At 44.1% G+C, this 24,722-nt stretch overlaps 1 protein-coding gene across 4 annotated transcripts in view; it reads right to left on the minus strand.

The window, feature by feature from the left end:
- Positions 1-590: 590 nt before the first annotated feature.
- The window catches only part of tbc1d12b (TBC1 domain family, member 12b), a 104,267-nt gene continuing 80,135 nt past the window's right edge, over positions 591-24,722 (minus strand). For 3 of the 4 annotated variants that reach the window (XM_038822406.1, XM_038822407.1, XM_038822409.1), the window contains 6 exons: positions 23,581-23,675; positions 20,952-21,023; positions 11,465-11,593; positions 9,842-9,951; positions 9,306-9,564; positions 591-2,425 (listed from right to left, as the gene is read on the minus strand). In XM_038822406.1, the coding sequence (XP_038678334.1) occupies positions 2,357-2,425; positions 9,306-9,564; positions 9,842-9,951; positions 11,465-11,593; positions 20,952-21,023; positions 23,581-23,675 (734 nt within the window). In that variant the 3' untranslated portion in view covers positions 591-2,356. The remainder of the gene's footprint in view (positions 2,426-9,305; positions 9,565-9,841; positions 9,952-11,464; positions 11,594-20,951; positions 21,024-23,580; positions 23,676-24,722) is intronic. The other variant, XM_038822408.1, reaches the window with a different exon arrangement.

A 24,722-nucleotide genomic window follows, 5' to 3' on the forward strand; every position in this document is an offset into this window, starting at 1 on the left:
CCTGAATGATTAGCGTTTATATTTTTTTGTTTAGGGCTTCCTTGGATTGAGAGGAATTGGTAGTGGCCTGAACAGCTGGATGGTTCTGCTACCTGGTCAACTTCCTGCCAGAGTACCCAGAGACCCAAATAGTAGGTTTCCAAAAAGTTAACTAAAATTCAATGGACCTTTCATATGGAAACCTATGGAAGAAATGTGCAATGCCTCAGGTTTTTAATAAGACATTGAGTACACTATTAAACTCTGCAAAGATGGAAGATACACTAAAGAAATATAATTTTCCTTACTTTTACTGATGTTTAATAGCATTAACTGAATTTTGTGGAAAACATAGACCAGCCCCACACAAAAAAAAGTTAAGGGAGAAGGATGTAGGCAAGAAGAAATGCCAGTGCAATATCTCCAAGAGGGAATGACAATGAATGTTCCCTTTAATTTCATTGTTTTGCATGATCCGTTTGTTGCACTGGGGTCCCTATAACATTGTCGTGCAATTGCACACTTACTACATGATGCAAAATGCCTATTTTGGAGGTCAAATAAGATAACCTGATTGAAAGTAATGCAAAACTGAAAAAGCACACAATTGAAGGCACTTGACTTCATACTTTATTTACATGTGAAACTGGTATCTAGTGGTATTAGCTGTGGACTGTTTCCCTTCTATATACAATTAATTTTCATATACATTACATCTGTAGTCAGTATGAAATCTGTACAATAGAAAGCAAGGTAAAGTATTTCATTCAACTTAATGAAAGGATATATAAATAAAAAAATCTTATAATTCAAAGTATTTCGCACTCAATTTGTAGTACACTATTTATGTAACATGCCAATTCATTTAATAGAGACTTCAAAACAAACTAAAGGTAAAAATTCCTACACAATTCATTTTTATATTCCAATAAGATAATTTCAATACAGGGAATACAGGAACTGGTTAGCTAAGAATACAAGAAAATAAAGTACAAATCCTTTCAAATAAAAAAGAAACAGAAGTGTAAGAAAGTATACTTTGTAATTTGCACACAAGACAAATCTCAAATTTACACAAACGTTTCACCAAATTCACTGCAGAAATTACAAGTCAGGTTCGAAAAAAGCCTGATAATTTAGCCCTCTGCCCTTTTGTGATTACTGACAAACAATCTCACTTTATTTTTCCATTGTGAGCAGACAGCAGTCCTGAGCAATGTAATAAGTACACATTGCTACAGTTTGTAGCTGTCATCAGTTTTCATCGCCTGATTTGAAATAAAAGTTATTGAATGTTACCATGGTTACATTCCAAGACTTGTGCAAAGCACTATGCTATTTTGGAGTTTTCTGTATTGCACATCATAAAAACATACACAATTACGGAAGTCAAACCCACAGCACCTGTCTGAGGACAATCACAAAGGCTTCATTAGCTGAGAGACATTGACTTTTAACTGTTTAACAATATTTGGAAGTTTAACTTTGACATTCTACCATTCTGTTTGGCAGCTCCCCCTGGAGGCCTGGATATGATACAACATCCCTATTTCCATTTTTGAAAGCACCAGAAAAGCAGCAAATTACTGAAATGAAGGTCAATAAAAATACTTGTAGTACAGTTCAGTAGTTGAATAGAAAATGCCACAGTTCAGTAATTGAATATAAAAGATCCTTCTCAGGTGTGCAAGAAATAGGAATGCCTGGAAATACTAAAGACAATGCTGTGGAATATTTCAAAACCAAACATCTCCAGGTTGCTAACAGAACTGGTGGTTGCGTAAAGTAGAACAACACTGATTCTGATACTCTCTCAGCTTTGTCCTTTTACTTCAGAATCTTAGAAAGCAAAATGACCACATTAAAAAGTAAAAACCAGCTATTTCCCAAACAGGACTAGCACTAAAACGCTACACATAATGGAGGAAAATAATCCAAAATCCATTTGGTCCACATTAGGTAGTTTCTGGGAATCAGCTGGCTTCAGGGATACTTTGTGCACCAGAAACAAGGTGGTTGGTCTGTAAGTGCTTGGAAATTTTACACATCAAGTGTTCAATCCACTAATAAATGAACTACTTTGCACAGGACTCGATTTTTCCATTAATACTGACGCTAGTGTAAACATTTCTTCATTTTGTTGGACGTAAGCCACGAAGGATCAACTGCACCGTAACACTCTTCCCAACAATGGGGATAACATACACAGATCTTTGGGTCATTCGCAGTCCAACAATATTCACAATCCTTTTACTCCAACAGCCATCAACCTTAAGGAGATGCACTGAAGAAGTTTCCATAAAGTATTGCTACACCATTAATTCTAACAAACTCTTGCTCACTGACTGTCACAAAGATCAAATGTCCTCAAAGAATATTAACTTTTCAGGGCAGGATAGTGATTTTTCTCAGCTTCCTTGTTTTCCTTCATCAGTGAAGCAAACACCTGCAGATTATAAAAGGAAAGAATGAGGTTTCATTTACAAATTATCCAAAATTGAGTCTGACTTTCAAATAAAATGGAGAATGAAGCTGCAGTGCAGCATTAACATTTCTGTAATTATGTATCAAAGAACTCAAATCCTGAACTTAGCGGAACCAGAAACAATATAGTGAACCTAAAAACCTTGCTAGAGTCTGCCATGCACAATATCGTTGCCCATTCCCAGGTTGGTTCCACAAACACTAGCGAGTCCACACTGCCGAGGGGACGGCCCAGGACCCGCCTCCTGACCTTCCCCTCCTCCCCCGCCCCCCCAAAATACGATACCAACATTTCCCCCGCCCACCCTCCCTGGGTTTCACTTGCTCTCCTGACCGCACAGACTAGCGGTAGGTGAGGCCTAAGTAGCTGGGCTTATGCGCATTAGGAGGTGGGCCTGGAATAAAAAGACATCCGGGGCAGGTGGGGGATTGAAAGAGAGAGAGAAAGAGGTCATTAAGGAGTCTGCATGTCCTCCCCGTGCGCGTAGGTTTCCTCCGGTTGCCTCTCATCGTCCATAGGGGTGAGGGTTGGTGGATTGGCCATGCTAAATTGCCCTTAGTGTCCAAAAAGGTTGTGGGGTTGGACTTCCGGTTGCGGCGATGCAGTGCTAAGCCGCACGTTCGGTGGCTCCCGCTATTTTTGGACTTTCGGGCTTTTAATTTTGGATTTTAAGGGCCCGCAACGGCGCTGTTTTGACTTTTCCCCAGGTGGGAACGCAGCCTCTGTGCTTGGCGGCCGGTGGATGGGCTGGACTAGAAGTGGAGCGACCAGAAAATCAACTTTGCAGCAGAAGACGGTGAGAGGCAGAAAGGACAAGATGGCGGCGGGCGGGGAACCGGCAGCGTGGCAGCAGTGGGAAAGGGAGCAGCAGGAGCTGCTGCTGCGCTCTTTCCAGGAACTAAAGGCTGAGATCCTGGAGCCGTTGAGGGTATCGCTGGACAGGCTCGGGGCGACTCAGACTGCGGAGATTCGGGAGCTGCAGCAGAAGGCTTCGGAGAACGAGGACGAACTCCTGGGCCCGGCGGTGAAGGTGGAGTCGCACGTGGCGCTTCACAAGAAATGGTTGGCAAGGATGGAGGAGATGGAGAATCGCTCCCGCCGGAAGAATCTGCGGATTTTGGGCCTCCCGGAGGGGCTGGAAGGTTCGGATTTCGGGGCCTACGTGGTCCTGATGCTGAACTCGCTGATGGGCGCGGGGTCGTTCCGGGGACCCCTGGAGCTGGAGGGTGCCCATCGGGTGCTGCTGCGGAAGCCCAGGCCGAACGGGCCGCCCAGGGCGGTGCTGGCCTGCTTTCAACGCTTGGTTGATTGAGAGTGTGTGCTTCGTTGGGCGAAGAGGGAGAGGAGTAGCAAGTGGGAGAATACGGAGATCAGGATCTACCAGGACTGGAGTGCGGAGGTGGCGAAGAGAAGGGCTGGGTTTAACCGGGCGTAGGCAGTGCTCCACAAGGGGGTCAAGTTTGGCCTGTTGCAGCCGGCACGCCTGTGGGTCACCTATAAAGACCGCCAACTTTATTTCAACTCCCCGGAGGAGGCCTGGACTTTTGTCCAGGCAGAGAAGCTGGACTTGAACTGGGGGCTGGGGAACGGTGTACGCAGCCCGGTGGCTTTGTCCTCCTTGATATCCTTTCGCTTTTTTTTGGTTCTATTGGACGATGTTTTTTTGTTGTTCTGTTTTTTCTTTTCTGCTTTTCGGGACTGTTATCTGTTTACTTGGGTGTTTTATCATATCATGTTGGGATTTTTATTATTTCACTGGTTGCGGGTTTGGGTGTGGTTCGCGGCCCTGTTGGGTCATGTGCCTGTCTTCCCGAGTTTTGGGTCGGGGGCAGGGCTTGGAATGGGGGCGCGGGCTTTTCTCCCGCGCTGGAGAAGCAGGGGGCGGGGTCAGCATTGGGGGAATGGGTGTGAGACACTGGGGAGGGTAATTGGGGTGGCGAGAGCAGCCAGGGTCAGCAGGAATCGGCTGACTTACGGAAGTACAATGACTGGAGTTACGCAGCTAGGGGGGGGCCCTAGCTTGGGGGGGGGGGGGTTACCGGGTTGCTGCTGAAATGGCCAAGAAGGAGGTGGAGCTTGCAGAGGGGGTCAGGATAGGGGTCTGTCGCTGTGGGGAACGGGCTGAGCGGGGGGCGCGGGCACATGGCGGATTACGGAAGGGTGATGGCTAGTCGACGGGGGAGGGGGGCAGGTGGCCCTCCAATTCGGCTGATCACCTGGAATGAGGGAACTGAATGGGCCGGTCAAACGGTCCCGCGTGTTCATGCACCTGAGGGGGCTGAAGGCGGACGTGGCTATGCTTCAGGAGTTGCACCTGAAGGTGGCGGATCAGGTTAGGTTGAGGTGGGTGGGACAAGTGTTTAATTCGGGGCTGGATGCAAAAAACCAGGGGGTGGCGATCCTGGTGGGGAAGAGGGTGTCGTTTGAGGCATCGAGTGTGGTGGCAGACAGCGGCGGGAGGTACGTGATGGTGAGCGCAAGCTACAAGGGGAGCGGGTGGTGCTGGTCAATGTATACGCCCCGAATTGGGATGATGCAGGTTTCATGCGGCACACGTTGGGCCGAATTCCAGATTTGGAGTCGGGGGGCCTGATAATGGGGGTGGATTTCAGCACAGTGCTGGATCCGCCACTGAATCGGGGTTTATGGACCAGATGGGAGGGGTGGATCCATGGAGGTTCGCGAGGCCAAGGGCCAGGGAATTTTCATACTTCTCCCATGTGCATAAGGCCTACTCCGGATCGATTTTTTCGTTTCGAGTAGGGCGCTGATTGCGAGGGTAGTAGACGCCGAGTACTCGGCGATAGCCATTTCGGACCATGCTCCGCATTGGGAGGATCTCGAGCTGGGAGAGAGGGACCAGCGCCCATTGTGGTGCTTGGAGGTGGGGCTGCTGGCGGACGAGGGGGTGAGGGGGTGGGTTCGAGGATGTATCGAGAGGTACCTAGAGGCCAACGATAATGGGGAGGTCCGAGTGGGGACGGACTGGGAGGCGCTGAAGGCGGTGGTTCGGGGGGAGTTGATCTCCATTCGGGCCCACAGGGAGAGAGGGGAGCAGAGAGAAAGGGAGAGATTGGTGGGGGAGATGGTGAGAGTGGACTGGAGGTACGCGGAGGCCCGGAAGAGGGATTGCTGAGGGAGCGGCGCAGCCTTCGGGCTGAGTTCGACTTGTTGACCACCAGAAAGGCGGAGGCCCAATGGAGAAAAGCTCAGGGGGCGGTGTACGAGTATGGGGAGAAGGCGAGCAGGGTGCTGGCACATCAGCTCTGTAAGCGGGATGCGGCCAGGGAGATTGGTGGTGTTAAAGATCGGGGATGAAATGTGGTGTGGAGGGGGGTAGACATTAATGGGATCTTCAGGGACTTTTATGAGAGACTATATTGGTCCGAACCTCCGGAGGAGGAGGGGGGAGGGATGGGGCGCTTTTTGGACCGGCTGAGATTTCCGAGGGTGGAGGAGGGACGGGTGGAGGGTCTGGGGGCGCCAGTTGAGCTTGAGCTGGTCAAAGGGATAGGGTACATGCAGTTGGGGAAGGCACCGGGGCCGGATGGGTTCCCGGTTGAATTTTACAAGACGTATGCAGACCTGCTGGGCCCCTGTTGGTTAGGACCTTCAACGAGGCAAGGGAGGGGGGGGGCTTTGCCCCCGACGATGTCTCGGACGCTGATCTCCTTGATCCTTAAGCGGGACAAGGATCCCTTGTAGTGTGGGTCATACAGGCCGATCTCACTCTTAAATGTAGATGCCAAGCTGCTGGCGAAGATCTTAGCCACGAGTGTAGAGGACTGTGTGCCGCAGGTCCGCAGGTTATCCACGAGGATCAAATGGGGTTTGTGAAGGGGAGGCAGCTGAACACTAATATACGGAGGTTCTTGAGCGTTATAATGATGCCGGCGGTAGAAGGGGAGGTGGAGATAGTGATGGTGCTAGATGCGGAGAAGGCCTTTGATAGGGTCGAGTGGGGGTACTTGTGGGAGGTGCTGGAAAGGTTTGGGTTTGGGGAGGGGTTTGTCAGTTGGGTGAGGCTGTTGTATGAGGCCCCGATGGAGAGTGTGGCCACGAATAAGAGGAGCTCGGAGTATTTTCGATTAAATCGAGGGACGAGGCAGGGGTGTCCCCTGTCCCCCCCCTACTTTTTGCGCTGGCAATTGAACCCCTGGCTATGGCGCTGAGGGAGTCGGGGGAATTGGAGGGGGCTGGTCCGGGGTGGGGAGGAGCATCGAGTGTCGCTCTACGCGGACGACCTTCTGTTGTATGTGGCGGACCTGGTGGGGGGGAATGCCGGTGGTGATGGGGATTCTCCGGGAATTTGGGGATTTCTCAGGGTATAAGCTTAACTTTGGGAAAAGCGAGCTGTTTGTGATACACCCGGGGGACCAGGAGGGGGGGGATTGGGAGGCTCCCACTGAAAAGGGCGGAGAGGAGCTTCACGTACTTGGGGGTTCAGGTGGCCAGGAGCTGGGGGGCCTTGCATAAGCTTAACTTCAAGGCTGGTGGAGCAAATGGAGGAGGAGTTTAAGAGGTGGGACATGCTGCCGCTGTCTCTGGCGGGTAGGGTGCAGTCAGTCAAATATTGCGAGTCCCCAGCCTGGATTGACCCTGGATCCTACCACCCTCGATACCAGGCACTCTTCTAGATGTGTACGTTTCTTTTTAGTAATCATCCCGCGGAGCTGCTGAGTGTCGCTGACGAGGCCGCCGTTGAATGCCCACCCCCAACTGCCCCCCACAAAGGTTCAGAGGGGGCGTTAACATTGCTGTGACACCTGGCCCGGACTGGGTAAAGGCGGCAGATTTTCTTCCCTCAATTGGCGACCCCGGACGGACCATTTCCCTGACATTCTGCCAGTTACTGCAAGCTTTCTGAGGAAAACATTAAGCAATCGAAACTACCTTTCTCTGAAGAAGCAACAGAGTGTGTGTGTGGGGGGATGGATAAGGGTGATGTGGTAGATGCAATATATTTGGATCGACTTTCAGAACCGGTGTGTAAATTGGTGGATGAACACCCAGGGAGATCAGTGTGAGGTGCTGAATTTTGACAGAAATTGTAAGGAAGCGGTGTACTCCTTGGATATGCAGAGGGAAAAGGGGCCATGGACCCGGTAAACGGGTGTAGGCAGAGAAACCTTATGGCGCAGCTGAAGGCCATTTTTCCCCTCCCGCCTGTGCTGGCTTCTCTGATGCTGATACAATTTGTCCCTTTAGCCACAAATTTTGACAGTTCGGATATTCATCAGAATCATTTTTTTTAAACCCCTTTGAGGAGGGTTCTTCATCAACCCCTCTGAGCAAGATTCTCCTCGAGGTCATCCATAAGCCTCCCTGAAGCTGCGAGGGCGGTTCCGTGTTCGGCATTCCCCAGGATTGGGTAGTCATGAAGGAACGGCAGACTTTGCGTTTCGCCGTGGACTCAATCTCAAAATGGAGACCGATCGGACTGTGGAGTGGTGGGGAAATGTTCCTGTGAGGGAGACGGGGGACGTGAGCATGCAAGGCATTTCTGTCGTCAGATTACCCAGTCCTTGTACAAGAAGATGATTTGTGTTTTTATACCGTACCGATTGATGTGGTGGTACATGGTACATGATGAGGGGGATAGATAGAGTGGACATTCAGAGACTATTTCCTCGGGTGGATGTAGCTGTTACAAGGGGGCATAACTACAAGGTTTGGGGTGGGAGATATAGGAGGGATGTCCGAGGTAGGTTCTTTACTCAGAGTGGTTAGGGCGTGGAATGGGTGTGTAATAGTGGAGTCGGACACTTTAGGAACTTTCATGGGTTATTGGATAGGCACATGGAGCACACCAGAATGACGGAGTGGGATAGCTTGATCTCGGTTTCGGACATAGCTCGGCACAACATCGAGGGCCGAAGGGATTGTTCTGTGCTGTACTGTTCTATGTTCTGCAACATACTGTTCCAAGAAACTGTCATGAATTCATTCTCAAAGCTACCTTATTCAACTTGAGTTGCTCTATTTATATGAAGTTTAAAATCACCCCCAATTATTACAATATCTTGCTTACAAGCCCCAATTATTTTTTAATTTATAATCTTTCCTGTAGTGAAATCAGTGAGGGGGCCTATAAACTACACTCGCCAGTGACTTCTTTCCCTTGCTGTTTCTCATCTTCACCCAAACTGATTCCACATCTTGATCTTCCGAGCCAAGGTCAATTTCCACTACTGTATTGATTTCATCCTTTTTTTTTTATACAGAGCTAATCCACCTCTTTTCCTTTCTTCCTATTCTTTCAAAATGTCAAATACCCTTGAATATTCAATTTGCAGCGTTGGTCAGCTTGCAACCACATGTCTGTAATGTATATATCATATACCCATTTACTTCTATTTGCATTATCAATTCATTTATCTCGTGACAAATTAAATTTCACCCTCTCCAATTAATAGAAGTGATTGCAGAGTTTATCAAGGAATTACAAAATATCATACGTTAATCTGAAGAACATAGATACAAAAACTTTAAGAGGGATCATGACATTTATAGCATAAAAGACTGCCTGTCTCATTAATGTTCACAGAAGTGAAGCAACACATTATGTAGATCTCACTACAGCATCAAAACTTCAGTGTTTGATCCACAATTTAGACAACACTGGTTTATATTTCAAACTAGTAACATATCTTAAACTTGAGTGCATGTCAATTAATTATTCAAGAGCTTTGCTCTTACAGTTTATGTTGTAAGTGACTGTTGATATATATCAAAGACTATATTGCTGCAAAACAAAGGCCTTCAGATGTCAAACATTTTCCACGTTAATTATGTGTTCTGCACAAGTGGTAGGGTGGAACTTATCTATTAGTTTCCTCACCTGTGTCCATTTTTTGTTACTACTGTGCATCTGGACAGTAGTGATGCAAGCAAAAAGTTTTTCTGATGTGATGTCTTCAGGCAGTTTGGTAAGGAATTGAGCTATATGAATAAAGTCCATTTGCACTAAAATGTCCTCGTACAACTTGAGGATGCCCAATGCTGTCCGAAAAAGGAACTCTTCGCCATCCCGGCAAAAGACATCCCACACTCGACAAGCTAGGTCCAGAGGCAGTGACTTACTATAGAGTGTAAATATCCTACAATTTAAAAGAGTACAATCAAAGTGAATATAGTGGTTGCTATGTTCACAATTCTAACAAGTACGGTATGAAGAAGTCTATTTTATGCATTATAAATTGTATATATGGACAAGCAAGAAATATAATTGAATTTGGCAATTACTTTCACTAAACTATTTCAAAAGGTTAAACCCTTACTCTGGATATCAATGTCAACAAAAATACTACACATGCACCCTAACTGCAAAATTATTACCGGAAATTCAAAATACAAAGAAATGATTAGCGCACTTACCAGTCTATAAGGTAAATATCTGGAGTCAAACTATTATTCGTAAAATGTGCAAAGAGTTTAGGAAGATTTTCTTCAAAAAACACTTCAAATGATGCAAAATATTTCAGCATCTGAGGAGAAAAATATTTGTTTTAGGATTTCAGCTGAAGCAAACAATATTTTTCAAAAATCTGTCAACAATGTTATCATTTTTATGATTAAAAAGGTTTTTTCAATGATTTGATTCAACATTAGTTCACATCAATCAAGCTTTGAACCATTATCTGTATTGGCTTTTGGTTCCAAATAAATTAAGATTGGGGTGATTATAGCCAGAGTACAGCAAACAAAAACATACAATGACACAAGAATGCTGGATTCTAGTTTCATTGTAAAACTGAATTGACCTGAGCATTCACAATAATGACATAGTGTACACCCAGTGGCACATTCATTTATTAAATGAATAGAGTTCACATTGGGAAAGTATGCATTTTCATGTGATTCAGTTCAAATGTTTGTTGCAGTGTCCCTTTGATTTTTTTTTCTCTTCCTATCCCATGAAGGAGTTCACCTTTGAGGTACTCTTTCACACTTGGTCAATTTTCATTAGAACCTAAACAATGAGTGCATGTCAGACTATTTGGTTTCTGTGAGGGATTACAGCCAAATCCAATATGATCTCACCTGAAGTTCTCACACATACTTTCCAGGAGAGAGACTTTCCAGGAGAGAGATCATGAAATAGTAAGAAAATGGAAGAAAACCCAATTTTGATTCCCTCCAGCACAGGTCATTACAGCACACCCATTTTTGCCATGGAAAACAGCTAACTTAAGGATAAACAAAGAATAAAGTGGGACTTAAAAAAACTAATACTACATTATATTGCATAGTTAAGAGTTTTAGGGACGCCATATTCCTTAATTTACAAAGATTTTTCCTCATGTAATTTTTCATTACATGTCCTGTTGCAATTCAATTTACCTTTCTTCCACATCATATAAAGCATGTTTTTAAATGATGAATACATTAATATTTTGGCGACATGTCCAATGCATGCTTTTCCATGTGTTCTTGTAGATGGGTATTCCCATGCTGTGCATCCCCAATCACATCAGGAAGAGTTATAAGTCAGAGATTGGCATCCTTCCTTCCACAGGGGTGGAACAGGAAGCAGAAAAATGACAATACATGCACACACCATCTTGTCGTTCCACAGTAGGGCAGGTTTTTCTAACAGATAATTGTATTACAAATAACATGTAACAAATAATATGTAACAAATTCTTCTGAATTATCAATTGATTCGTCTGCTGGTCTTGCGCATTTAACTATTTTAAGACATTTTAAAATATGGAAATAGGCAAGGAATTGTGTAGCTTTAAGAAATGGGATATATATTGATCTTAAAATGCCATTTTAAACTGATCCAATTTGCATGTTGCATCTATGAAGGTTCTACAGCTTAAGCCAACGTTTCTTTCCTGCAACACCTCGGAATCAAAAATCAATTCTGGTGCCATAGACCAGTTGCCAGCAGCTCCACAGTTGATCTGAGGTTGCATCAGTTCTTCCACTTGCAGTACAAATAGCATGTAATCTTGTCACCGGTTTCAAGCATGTGCCCTGCAATATCCTTACCATGCTATGGTCCACACGGAAAAATGCCAGTTGACAAGGTTTGTTCAATAGGTTTGCAAAAGCTATGAAAGCATCTGCTTCTTCCAAATTAAGGATGAGCACTGCAGCAACAAAAGACATTCCTTGGACCTGCATAAAATAGCATGCTTATGATTAATTGTCACATTAAAATTAATTAACTTATGATCTTATGATATGGGCAGCACGTGGATAGCACCGTGGCTTCACAGCTCCGGGGTCCCAGGTTCAATTCCCCGCTGGGTCACTGTCCGTGCGGAGTCTGCATATTCTCTCCGTGTCTGCCTGGGTTTCCTCCGGGTGCTCCGGTTTCCTCCCACAGTCCAAAGATGTGCAAGTTAGGTGGATTGGCCATGCTAAATTGCCCTTAATGACCAAAAAGGTTAGGAGTTATTGGGTTACGGGGATAGGGTGGAAGTGAGGGCTTAAGTGGGTCAGTGCAGACTCGATGGGCCGAATGGCCTCCTTCTGCACTGTTTGTTCTACTGCCAGGTTGTGACAAGATAGCATCTGGCTTCCACATTGTGGGTAATGTGTAGAATTCCATGCAATCACTTTTTGTTCTTCAATGGAGATTTTACCACCTACATTTCCCTTTATGTTTCTGCTACAAATTATCTTAAAAATCTGTTCCACCAACAAACAGGGAGTCATGGGTCTGCTTTCTCCTACCTTTGGGAACACGGTTGGAGCAACAGGCCAGAGGGAATGAATCACCATTCATAGTCACAAAGAATATCTCCGCACCTTTTGAGAAATATCTAGCAACAGCAATGGCCATTGCAGAGTTATGTTTAGGGTCAGTTAGTACATAGAACATAGAAACAGTACAGCACAGTACAGGCCCTTCGGCCCACAATGTTGTGCCGACCATTTATCCTAACCTACGCCCACCCCTTCAAATAACTGCTGTCCATGCCCCTGTCCAAGAGTCAGGTGTAACAAATGCAGAAAATGACAGATCTTGTTCTATTTAAGAATTAATCTACTGCTAGCCTGAAAAGTAGTAAAATTATAACCTTACTATTGCACCTGCCCCTCAGGATATCGTAGCATGCTTGTTGCTGTTTTGTTACAAGAGTTATTACTTGGAAAAGTTCTCCTGTTCATGCATTCAGCCAAATTAACCAGTTTCTTTTTATCACCAGCTTAATTTTGCAATAATAATCTTCAAGGTATGGCAGTCCAATGGATGGTACTGGACTAGCAACCCGGGGTGGAGAATTTAAATCACCACTACAGTAAATTAGCAGTTTCAATTAATAAATATGACAATTTGTGGATGCACAACAGAAAAATTACCACGTAAAATGCCAGGTTATTGTGTATCCTTCAGGGAACAGAACCTGCACTCCTCACCTTGTCTGGTCTACATGTGATTCCAGTCCCACATTGTGCCTCAATTCTCTCAGGGCAAATAGAAAAGCTAAAAAACGGGTCAGTTAAATTTAAAAAACAATCTTCTTAAAGTTGTGCCTCAAAAGATTAAAGGAACTCTTGACAAGTTTATTTGTCAAGGGAGAAGTTTGTTAAGATTTCCTATACATACTACTGCATGGGGAGACGTTAGTTAACTCATGAACGCAACATTCAAGAGTTGCTTTATAAAGAAGTTGACCAAGGTTACTTAAAGGAGCAGCTGGTGCTTCTGAACAGAAGGACGAGTAAACAATGAACTTGTAACAAGCAGCCTCACTGGTCTACTCACAAAATTCTAACCTTGATACACAAGATATTAAGGAACCTTTATAAAACCATGGTCTTGTGCTGGTAGTGTCCCTTCCTCGGAGCCAGAAGCTCCGTAATTCGAGGCTCCCAGGACGTGATGGCCAAGTATAGTGTGTTCATGACATGGTCAAACAGATCAAGAGCGTGAACGACCAAATCCTTCCAAACGCACCAATGGCTGGTGGAGTGGGAGAGACTCCTGGGCAGCTATGCTTCATATGGAGTGGGCCCCTCAAGCTATAAGCCGAAAGTGACAGAGTGACCTGTTCTGGGAATTACAAGCTATGGAAATGGACAACGGTTTGCCTTAGTACACTACTAGGGGCAGGAAGAGAATGGAAACAACTATAATACGAGAACGATTTTTAAAGGTCATGGAGCTTCAGAACAGACCGAAAATATCGAAACATTTGCATTTAATAGTTGGTATATAGGTAGGTACTTATAAAACAGCTTTTGCACTATTATTGTGCTTATATCCTTAATATAGAGAATATTACAGCGCAGTACAGGTCCTTCGGCTCTCGATGTTGCGCCGACCTATGAAATCACTCTAAAGCCCATCTACACTATTCCCTTATCATCCCTATTCCCTTATCATTCCCTTTATCCAATGACCATTTAAATGCCCTTAATTTGGCGAGTCCACTACTGTTGCAGGGCATTCCACGCCCCTACTACTCGGAGTAAAGAACCTACCTCTGACATCTGTCCTATATCTATCTCTCCTCAATTTAAAGCTATGTCCCTTCGTGCTAGCCATCACCATCTGAGGAAAAAGGCTCTCACTGTCCACCCTATATAATTCCTCTGATCATCTTGTATGCCTCTATTAAGTCACCTCTTAACCTTCTTCTCTCTAACGAAAACAGCCTCAAGTCCCTCAGCTTTTCCTCATAAGATCTTCCCTCCATACCAGGCAACATCCTGGTAAATCTCCTCTGCACCCTTTCCAATGCTTCCACATCCTTCCTATAATGCGGTGACCAGAACTGCACGCAATACTACAAAAGCGGCCGCACCAGAGTTTTGTACAACTGCAACATGACCTCATGGCTCCGAAACTCAATCCCTCTACCAATAAAAGCTAACACACCGTACGCCTTCTTAACAACCCTATCAACCTGGGTTGGCAACTTTCAGGAATCTATGTACATGGACACTGAGATCACTCTGCTCATCCACAATACCAAGAATCTTACCATTAGCCCAGTACTCTGTATTCCTGTTACTTCTTCCAAAATGAATCACCTCACACTTTTCTGCCTTAAACTCCATTTGCCACCTCTCAGCCGAGCTCTGCAGCTTATCTATGTCCCTCTGTAACCTGCAACATCCTTCCGCACTGTCCACAACTCCACCGACTTTAGTGTCATCTGCAAATTTACTCACCCATCCTTCTGCGCCCTCTTCCAGGTCATTTATAAAAACCTTATCAAACGCTTTACTGAAATCCATGTACACCACATCAACTGCTTTACCCTCATCCACCTGTTTGGTCACCTTCTCAAAGAACACAATAAGGTTTGTGAGGCACGACCTACCCTTCACAAAACCGTGTTGACTATCCCTAATCAAATTATTCCTTTCTAAATAATTATAAATCCTATCTCTTTCCAAGACTTTGCCCCATAGCAGAAGTAAGGCTCACTGGTCTATAGTTACCAGGGTTGTCTCTACTCCCCTTCTTGAACAAGGGGACAACATTTGCTATCCTCCAGTCTTCTGGCACTATTCCGGTAGACAATGACGCATAAAGATCAAAGCCAAAGACTCAGCAATCTCCTCTCTAGCTCCCCAGAGAATCCTATGATAAATCCCATCCGGCTAAGGGGACTTATCTATTTTCACACTTTCCAGAATTGCTAACACCTCCTCCTTATGAACCTCAAGACCTTCTAGTAGCCTGTATCTCAGTATTCTCCTCGACAACATTGTTTTTTTCCTATGTGAATACTGACGAAAAATATTCATTTAGCACCTCTCCTATCTCCTCGGACTCCACACAACTTCCCACTACTATCCTTGACTGGCCCTACTCTTACCCAAGTCATTCTTTTATTCCTGACATATCTATAGACAGCTTTAGGGTTATCATAGAATCATAGAATTTACAGTGCAGAAGGAGGCCATTCAGCCCATCGAGTCTGCACCGGCTCTTGGAAAGAGCACCCTACCCAAGGTCAACACCTCCACCCTATCCCCATAACCCATTAACCCCACCCAACACTAAGGGCAATTTTGGACACTATGGGCAATTTATCATGGCCAATCCACCTAACCTACACATCTTTGGACTGTGGGGGGAAACCGGAGCACCCGGAGGAAACCCACGCACACACGGGGAGGATGTGCAGACTCCACACAGACAGTGACCCAAGCCAGAATCGAACCTGCGACCCTGGAGCTGTGAAGCGATTGTGCTATCCACAATGCTACCGTGCTGCCCTTGATCCTTGATTCTACCTGCCAAAGACTTCTCATGTCCCCTCCTGGCTCTTCTTAGCTCTCTCTTTAGGTCCTTCCTAGCTAACTTGTAACTCTCAAGCGCCCTAACTGAACCTTCACGTTTCATCTTTACATAAGCCTCCTTCTTCCTCTTGACAAGTGATTCAACTACTTTAGTAAACCACGGTTCCCTCGCTCGACCACTTCCTCTCTGCCTGACAGGTACATACTTATCAAGGATATGCAGTATAGATGCAATATAGAAAGCATCCTATCGGGCTGCATCACAGCCTGGTATGGCAACTGCTCGGCCCAGGACCGCAAGGAACTTCAGAGAGTCATGAATACCGCCCAGTCCATCACACGAACCTGCCTCCTATCCATTGATTCCATCTACACCTCCCGCTGCCGGGGGAAAGCGGGCAGCATATTCAAGGATCCCTCCCACCCGGCTTATTCACTTTTCCAACTTCTTCCATCGGGCAGGAGATTCAGAAGTCTGAGAACACGCACGAACAGACTCAGAAACAGCTTCTTCCCCACTGTCACCAGACTCCTAAATGACCCTCTTATTGACTGACCTCATTAACACTACACCCTGTATGCTTCAACCGATGCCAATGCTTATGTAGTTACATTGTATATCTTGTGTTGCCCTATTATGTATTCTCATGTATTTTCTTGAATTTTGTTTAATTCCCTTTTCTTCCATGTACTGAATGATCTGTTGAGCTGCTTGCAGAAAAATACTTTTCACTGTACCTCGGTACACGTGACAATAAACAAATCCAATCCAGTAGCTGTTCCTTGAACGAGCTCCACATTTCAATTGTGCCCATCCCCTGCAGTTTCCTTCCCCATCCTATGCATCATCTTGCCTCATCGCATCATAATTGCCTTTCCCCCAGTTATAACTCTTGCCCTGCGGTATATACCTATCCCTTTCCATTGCTAAAGTAAACGTAACTGAATTGTGGTCACTATCACCAAAGTGCTCACCTACCTCCAAATCTAACACCTGTCCTGGTTCATTACCCAGTACCAAATCCAATGTGGCCTCACCTCTTGTTGGCCTATCTACATACTGTGTCAGGAAACCCTCCTGCACACATTGGACAACAACGGACCCATCTAAAGTACTCGAACTATAAAATATCCAGTCAATATTTGGAAAGTTAAAGTCCCCCATAACAACTACCCTATTACTTTTGCTCCTATCCAGAATCATCTTCGCAATCCTTTCCTCAACATCTCTGGAACTTTTTGGAGGCCTATAGAAAACTCCCAACAGGGTGACCTCCCCTTTCCTGTTTCTAACCTCAGCCCATACTACCTCAGTAGACGAGTCCTCATCAAACGTCCTTTCTGCCACCGTAATACCGTCCTTGACAAACAATGCCACCCCTCCCACTCTTTTACCACCTTCCCTGAGCTGACTGAAATATCTAAACCCCAGAACCTGCAACAACCACTCCTGTCCTTGCTCTATCCATGTCTCTGAAATGCCACAACATCGAAGTCTCAGGTACCAACCCATGCTGCAAGTTCACCCACCTTATTCCGGATGCTCCTGCCGTTGAAGTAGACATACTTTAAACCATCTTCCTGCCTGCCGGTACACTCCTGCAACCTTGAAACCTTACTCATGACCTCACTACTCTCAACCTCCAGTATACTGGAGGTACAAATCAGGTTCCCAAACCCCTGCTGAATTAGTTTAAACGCTATATATATATATATATATTAAAATAACTGGTTCACTGCACTACAAGACCCTGACACAGACAAGTAGGCGAGAAACAGCCTGACACAGACAAGTAGGCGAGAAACAGCCTGACACAGACAAGTAGGCGAGAAACAGCCTGACACAGACAAGTAGGCGAGAAACAGCCTGACACAGACAAGTAGGCGAGAAACAGCCTGACACAGACAAGTAGGCGAGAAACAGCCTGACACAGACAAGTAGGCGAGAAACAGCCTGACACAGACAAGTAGGCGAGAAACAGGCTGACACAGAAAAGCAGGAGACCGACCGACAAGAGATGGATGCAGGGATAGAATGTACTATAGCCAAATTTGCTGATGACACTAAAACAAGTAATAACAATAATAATAATTAATAATCTTGTCACAAGTAGGCTTACGTTAACACTGCTGTGTTAAAGTTACTGTGAAAAGCACCTAGTCAGCAAATTTACGCGCATGTTCGGGTACACCGAGTGAGAATTCAGAATGTCCAATTCACCCAACAGCACGTCTTTCGGGACCTGTGGGGGGATACCGGAGCACCCAGAGGAAACCCACACAGACACAGGGGGAACGTGGAGACACCACATATGCAGTGATCCAAGCCAGGAATCAAACCTGGGACCCTGGCACTGTGAAACAACAGTGCTAACCACGGTGCGACCGTGCCGCCCTGCAAGCTGAAAGGAAATACCGTATATACTCGCGTATCCTTCGATCTCGCGTATCATCCGACCCCTAAATTTTCGTCCCCAAAACATGATTTTATGGTATACCTCGTGTATCATGCGAGTAACTTTTTTGGAAATTAATTTTGGAAACTAAAACTTCCAAATGGTATCATTGTGTGTGGTTTCTGCAGAGTTGATTCTGCTGTGAAAGCTGTTCGCGATTCGAACAGCTTTCCAGCTGGCTTTACTAGCATCGTTCAGCCACTTGCCGTTTCCATTCATAAAAACATGAATGGAAACCTCAAGTGGCTGAACATCTTCCCATCAGAATGCTGTGGTCAAAATCTGAAGAATAGTATTCTGATGGAAACGGCAAGTGGCTGAACGACCCTAGTAAAGCCAGCTGGATGCTATGTGACTTATCTTGGCCAGCATTTCACACCCGCGATTTTTGTACCTCGCGTATCATGCGACCCCCGAAATTTAGGCTTCAAATTAGGTGCTCAAAAGTCGCATGTTACGCGAGTATATACGGTAATAAATTTACAGATGGATATCGGTACGTTAGGCGAGTGGGCCAAAGTTTGGCAGATGGAATTTGTGGATGAAATGAAAAAATGAAATGAAAGAGGTTATCCATTCTGGTTGGAGGAATAAAAAGACAACCTATCTAATTGGAGAGAAACTTCAAAATGCTTTGGTGCAGAGGGATCTGGGTGTCCTCGTACATGAAACAATTTATGCAAATGTAGCAGGTATCAAGGCAAATGGAACTTTGCATTCATGACTAATGGAATAGAGCAGGGAAGTGCTGTGCAACAGTATAGTGCGGTGTGCCTCAGGGATCAGTGCTGGGTCCACTGTTATTTGTTATTTATATTAATGATTTGGATGAGAATTTAGGAGGCATGGTTAATAAGTTTGCAGATAACACCAAGATTAGTGGCATAGTGGACAGTGATTGCAACGGGATCTTGATCAATTGGGCCAGTGGGCCAATGAATGGCAGATGGAGTTCAAGTTAGATAAATGTGAGGTGATGCATTTTGGTAGATCGAATTGGGGCAGGAACTACTCAGTTAATGGTAAGGAGTTGGGAAGTTATAGAACAAAGAGACCTAGGGGTACAGGTTCATAGCTCCTTGAAAGTGGTGTTACAGGCAGACAGGGTGGTGAAGAAGGCATTCAGCATGCTTGGTTTCATTGGTCAGAACATTGAATACAGGAGTTGGGAAGTCTTGAAGTTGTACAAGACATTAATAAGGCCACACTTGGAATATTGTGTACAGGTCTGGTCACCCTATTATGGAAAAGAATATTAAACTAGAAAGAGTGCAGAAACAATTTACTGGGGTGCTATCGGGACTTGATGGTTTGAGTTATAAGGAGGCGCTGGATAGACTGGGACTTTTGTCCCTGGAGCGTTGGAGGTTTAGGGGCGATCTTAATGAGGTCTACAATAATAATAATATAATCGCTTATTGCCACAAGTAGGCTTCAATGAAGTTACTGTGAAAAGCCCCGAGTCACCACATTCCAGCACCTGTTCGGGGAGACTGGTACGGGAATTGAACCCGCGCTGCTGGCATTGTTCTGTATTGTAGCCAGTTATTTAGCCTATTTGCTAAACCAGCCCCTATAAAATAATGAGGGGCATGGATAAGGTAGTTGTCAACATCTTTTCCCAAAGGTAGGGGAGTCTAAAAATAGAGGGCATAGGTTTAAGGTGAGAGTCCTGTTTTGTTATACTCTTGACGTAGCATAAACTGCTTCCTTGATGTGCACTCTGATAAAGGAAAGTTCAGACTTGGAGATAGCTTTAACACATTTATTAAACTGTTAACGATTCTCCTACTTGGATTTGACTCTCCTGTTAATCCTGCTACAGCTACTCAGACTGACAAACCAGTCTGCTACAATCTACGTGGTGGGTGTGATGTGTTTCAAATCAACCCTGTGTACTCACCGAGTGTCTCCACTGGAAAGAGGAAGATCATGTGTGCTGTGTCCTTTTATACGAGTTGGTGTATTGCCCCCCTATGGTAGTGTCACCTCTGTGTGTATCGTGAATGCCCATTGGTTGTGTCCTAGCTTACTGACCTATTGGTTGAATGTCTGTGTGTCACGTCTCTGGTGCTCTCTCTAGTGTCTAGCTAGTCTACATGTATTTACATTAACCCCTTGTGTATTTACAGTGATGCATATCACCACAAGTCCAGAGGAGCAATTTTTTCCACGAGAGGATGGAGAGTGTCTGGAACGAGCTGCCATACGCAGTAGTAGAGGCGGGTACAATTTTGTCTTTTAAAAAGCATTTAGACAGTTCTATGGGAAAGCTTGGGTATAGAGAGATATGGGCCAAATGTTGCTAATTGGGACTAGCTTAGTGGTTAAAAAGTGGGCAGCATGGATAAGTTGGACCGAAGGGCCTGTTTTCATGCTGTAAACTTAATTGAGGTGTACAAGATGCAAAAAGGGATTGGCAGGGTAGACAGGGCAGATGTTCTCCTGTGTTGAACCTTCTAGATCAAGAGGCCATAGTTTGAGGCTAAGGGGTGGCACATGTAAAACTGAAATGAGGAGGAAGTACTTCACTCAAAGGGTCGTGAATTTGTGGAAGTCTCTACTCCAGAGTGCAGTGGACACCAGAACACTAACAAATTTGAGAAGATAGATAGGTTTTTAATTAGTAGCAGGATGAAGGGTTATGAGAGCGGGCAGGAATATGGAGGTGACATCAGCCACAATTGTATTGAATGGTAGAGTGGGCTCGAGGGGCTCATTTGCCTTCTCCTGCTCTGAATTGTTATGCAAATCAAAGATTGACTTGTCAACTAAATTTTAAAATAAGATTTTTGCAAAACGCAAATACTTACATATCCCACATCAGGCCTGTAGCAGGTATATGCCCCAAGGACACTATGCAAGAGATCGTGATATGGTCCACCCTTCAAATATAATACAAAACTTTCAGATCTTATTAATATTAATTGCAGAAAAATACAATGAACACAATTCCTTTTTCACAGTAACAGTTTCCCATCCACCCTCCCTGAATCTGGCTGACGCTGCCCTCTGCAATGGCAGGCTGAAGCCTGAAGCAAACTGTGATTACTGATTTTAATTTCTCACCCCTCACTCGATGGTAGTCATTGATGTCCAATTGAATTGCAAGCATTTCAGTCAGAGTCAATATATTGAACTGCATACCCTGCTGTGCATTTCTCTTCCATTCCTCCTCAACACTATTCAGCATAAAGCAGCCCACATGATCAGCACTCCACTCACCATCAGTATAGATTCATTTCCTCCACCACAGCCTCCCCGTACCAGCCTCCCCGAACAGGCGCCGGAATGTGGCGACTAGGGGCTTTTCACAGTAACTTCATTGAAGCCTACTCGTGACAATAAGCAATTTTCATTTCATTCAGTTCAGTATATAGCGGTAACAGCATGTGCCATCTTCAATATGCATTTCACCAACTCACCAAACTTCCTTCAAAAGCATCTTGCAAACCTGCGACCTCTATCACCTAAGAGAAGCTGCACATCATCCTAACTTGGGACTATATCAACCATGCCCCATCCTCCTTTCCCCCATTCCACTGCTTGACCTGAAAATAATTCAAATTAATCTCAACTATGTACATATGAAGCTGCAGGAATTTGACCAGTAATATGCTATAAATGTTGAAAAATTCAGCCAATCTGCTGGAGTCATGAAAGCTAAATGTTTGCAAAGCTTAACTTTATCAATGGTCAACTGAATACAATTACTAAATTGCTTGGTATATGGAGGCAGGTATATGGAGTTAGGTCACAGATCAGCCATGATCTCATTGAATTGTGGGATGGGTTTGAGGGACTGAAAGGCCTATTCCTGTTCCTATGATCCTATACTTGGGAAGTGTGTAGGAAAGTAGGTTTGGATCGGTGGCTGAGAAAAATGCTGCCAATGTCTTGCAGGACCAAATGGTCTGTTTCTATGTCCCGATATCCACAATTGATACAGTGATTGCTCTTTTGATTTAATAAATGGGCATTCCTCCGGTGCTAATTCGCCATCATGAATTCTCTCTTTGAACATGGTTTAACTGCTACATTGGCGTTTGCCATTTTCTGTTGATACTGGAAGCTCATGATCCAAATTCAGACAACAAAATCACAAAAGTATTCTGATTAACGTTGGATTGAAATAACCTGGAATCAGTTTGGCAATACGGGATGTATTCCTCTCTTTCATTTCTCTCGGGATTAAAAGTCTTCTTTCACAGGATTATTATTCACACCTCAACAGGAAAAAAAGCTGCTAGACAACTTACACCGTCATAATGACATTTTGATGATTTTATAAAGGGGGATATCAATGATTAACCTTGTTTTAAAGAGGAATTATCTTTATGAGCTACTTTAACCGTTCAACCAAAATATATAATGTAAACCAAGTTAATTGTATCTCAGCTGTGGCACTCGCATCTCTGCGTACAAAAATCTAGACTGATATTCCAGTGCAGTACTGAGGGAGTGGTGCGCACAAGTGGTACAATCTTTCAGACTCGACAAACTGAGACCCAATCAGCTTGCAAAGACGGAAGTAAAAGTTCCCATGGCACTACTTTAAATATCAGATGCCTTGGTCTGGCCAATATTTATCCCTCAATCAATATCACAAAATCAGATTTTTCAGGCATTATCACATTGTCCTTTGCGAGAGATTGCTATGCGCAAACTGTTTTCGCACATCCCACATTACAACAGTGAGTACATTTCAAAAGTAGTTAATGATTGTAAATCACTTTGAGGCGCCCTGAGATTACAACATGCGCTACAGGAATACAAGTCTTTCTTTATCATTTTGTGACGAAAGTATTTTAGCTCTTCCACCATGAAGAGGTTTTCCAAAAACATTCACATGAAACGGTACCCATTTAAGCAAACCATCCCTATGCCAGAATGATCTGGAAATTTAATTTCTACATTCTATTCATGAATTTATCCATGTTTCATTCAATTTACATATTATATCACAGAAAATTACAAAGATAGGGTTTTGTAGTGCAAGTCCTTCCCTGATTTAATTTTTTAAAAATAGATATTTTAAAAATAAAGTCCAACAAACTGAGTTCAATATTAGACTGATGTGCGTAGTTCTCTTCAAATGCATTCTTTACGAATCAATTTAATTTCCATATACTTTGTTCAGACAATTTACTCAACATGAATTTTAATAAAACATTAAAGTTTTCTTCAAAATTAATGTCAATGTAATTATCCAGCAGTCGATTTTCATTGCAAATCCCTAACCATAAGCTATTAAGAACGTACAACGTAAGTTACAAAGCTTTATATGCTTTTCCACTGCTTGACAAATCCACGCACATCTGGAACATTCTGCTTGGTAAGTGAGAAAACTATTTCCAGTAAATTGCCTTATTTCAAACTGGCTTGTAATTATTCTGGTTTAAGAGTCATTCCGTCATTAATAGACTCAGCAAAATTGCAAACCTTTTGAAAAATGAAGAGAGAAGGGAATGTACGGGAGATGTCCAGCTTTATCAGTTCAAGACTGGCCTCTCGATCAGCCTGCGATGCTCCAGATTCTAGAAATAAGCAGTAACAAATCATTACTGACAAGCTGACATTGTTATTTATGTTTTAACTGACAATATTATGATGTTGGTCAAAAATGTGTTGACGGGGGCAGCACGGTGGCACAGTGGTTAGCATTGCTGCCTACGGCACTGAGGACCCGGGTTCGAATCCCGGCCCTGGGTCACTGTCCGTGTGGAGTTTGCACATTCTCCCCGTGTTTGCGTGGGTTTCGCCCCCACAACCCAAAGATGTGTTGGATAGGTAGATTGAACACTTTAAATTGCCCCTTAATTGGACAAAATAATTGGGTACTCTAAATTTATAATAAAAAAAAGTGTTGACTGCCTATCTTAATTACATAATCAAATACTAAATGTGCATAATTTTCCAGGCCTACTTTTTCATACTCTTATGACAATAATGCTGCAAGCAAACATTTACTTAAGTAACAGCTTTTTATTTGACTTGGAGGGATTTATTTGCTTTGTCATAGTTCCAGCATTTGCTACATGGAAACCTGGCACCCTCACATGAACTATTACGAGGAATTGTCACTAGAACTTTCATTTTCCAAAATTAGCCTACATTTACCCAATAGCGCGAACAGAAACACAGATGACAGTGATCATTTACTGCCCAGCGCCAGAGGAAGATGCAAGACCGTGCTACTGCAGAGAAAATGCCCACATTTAAGATTAGAACAACCAAATAAGCCAGCATGATACTGTGCACAATCAAGGACAGGGCAATAATGGTTCACCACCCATAATTCCAAATCATAAAAAAGTATCTGTAGAGGAGTCATTTGAATCCGAAACAAGAACTCTGTTTCTCGCCACAGATGCTGCCAGATCTGGTCGGCTTATCCAGAATTTTCTGTTTTATTTTAAATTTCCAGCATCTACAGTATTTTGCTTTTACAAAAGTATCCTTTGCTTTCAAAACCCAATAAATCCTTTAATGATAATTTACGATTACACTTAATAGGTTAAAACATCAAGAAATAGTAAGAACAGAATGTTACATAATGGTACATAAAAACAATGAGGAAGCAA

Source organism: Scyliorhinus canicula, chromosome 16, assembly GCF_902713615.1.
Source record: "Scyliorhinus canicula chromosome 16, sScyCan1.1, whole genome shotgun sequence".
NCBI classification, from domain to species: Eukaryota; Metazoa; Chordata; class Chondrichthyes; order Carcharhiniformes; family Scyliorhinidae; genus Scyliorhinus; species Scyliorhinus canicula.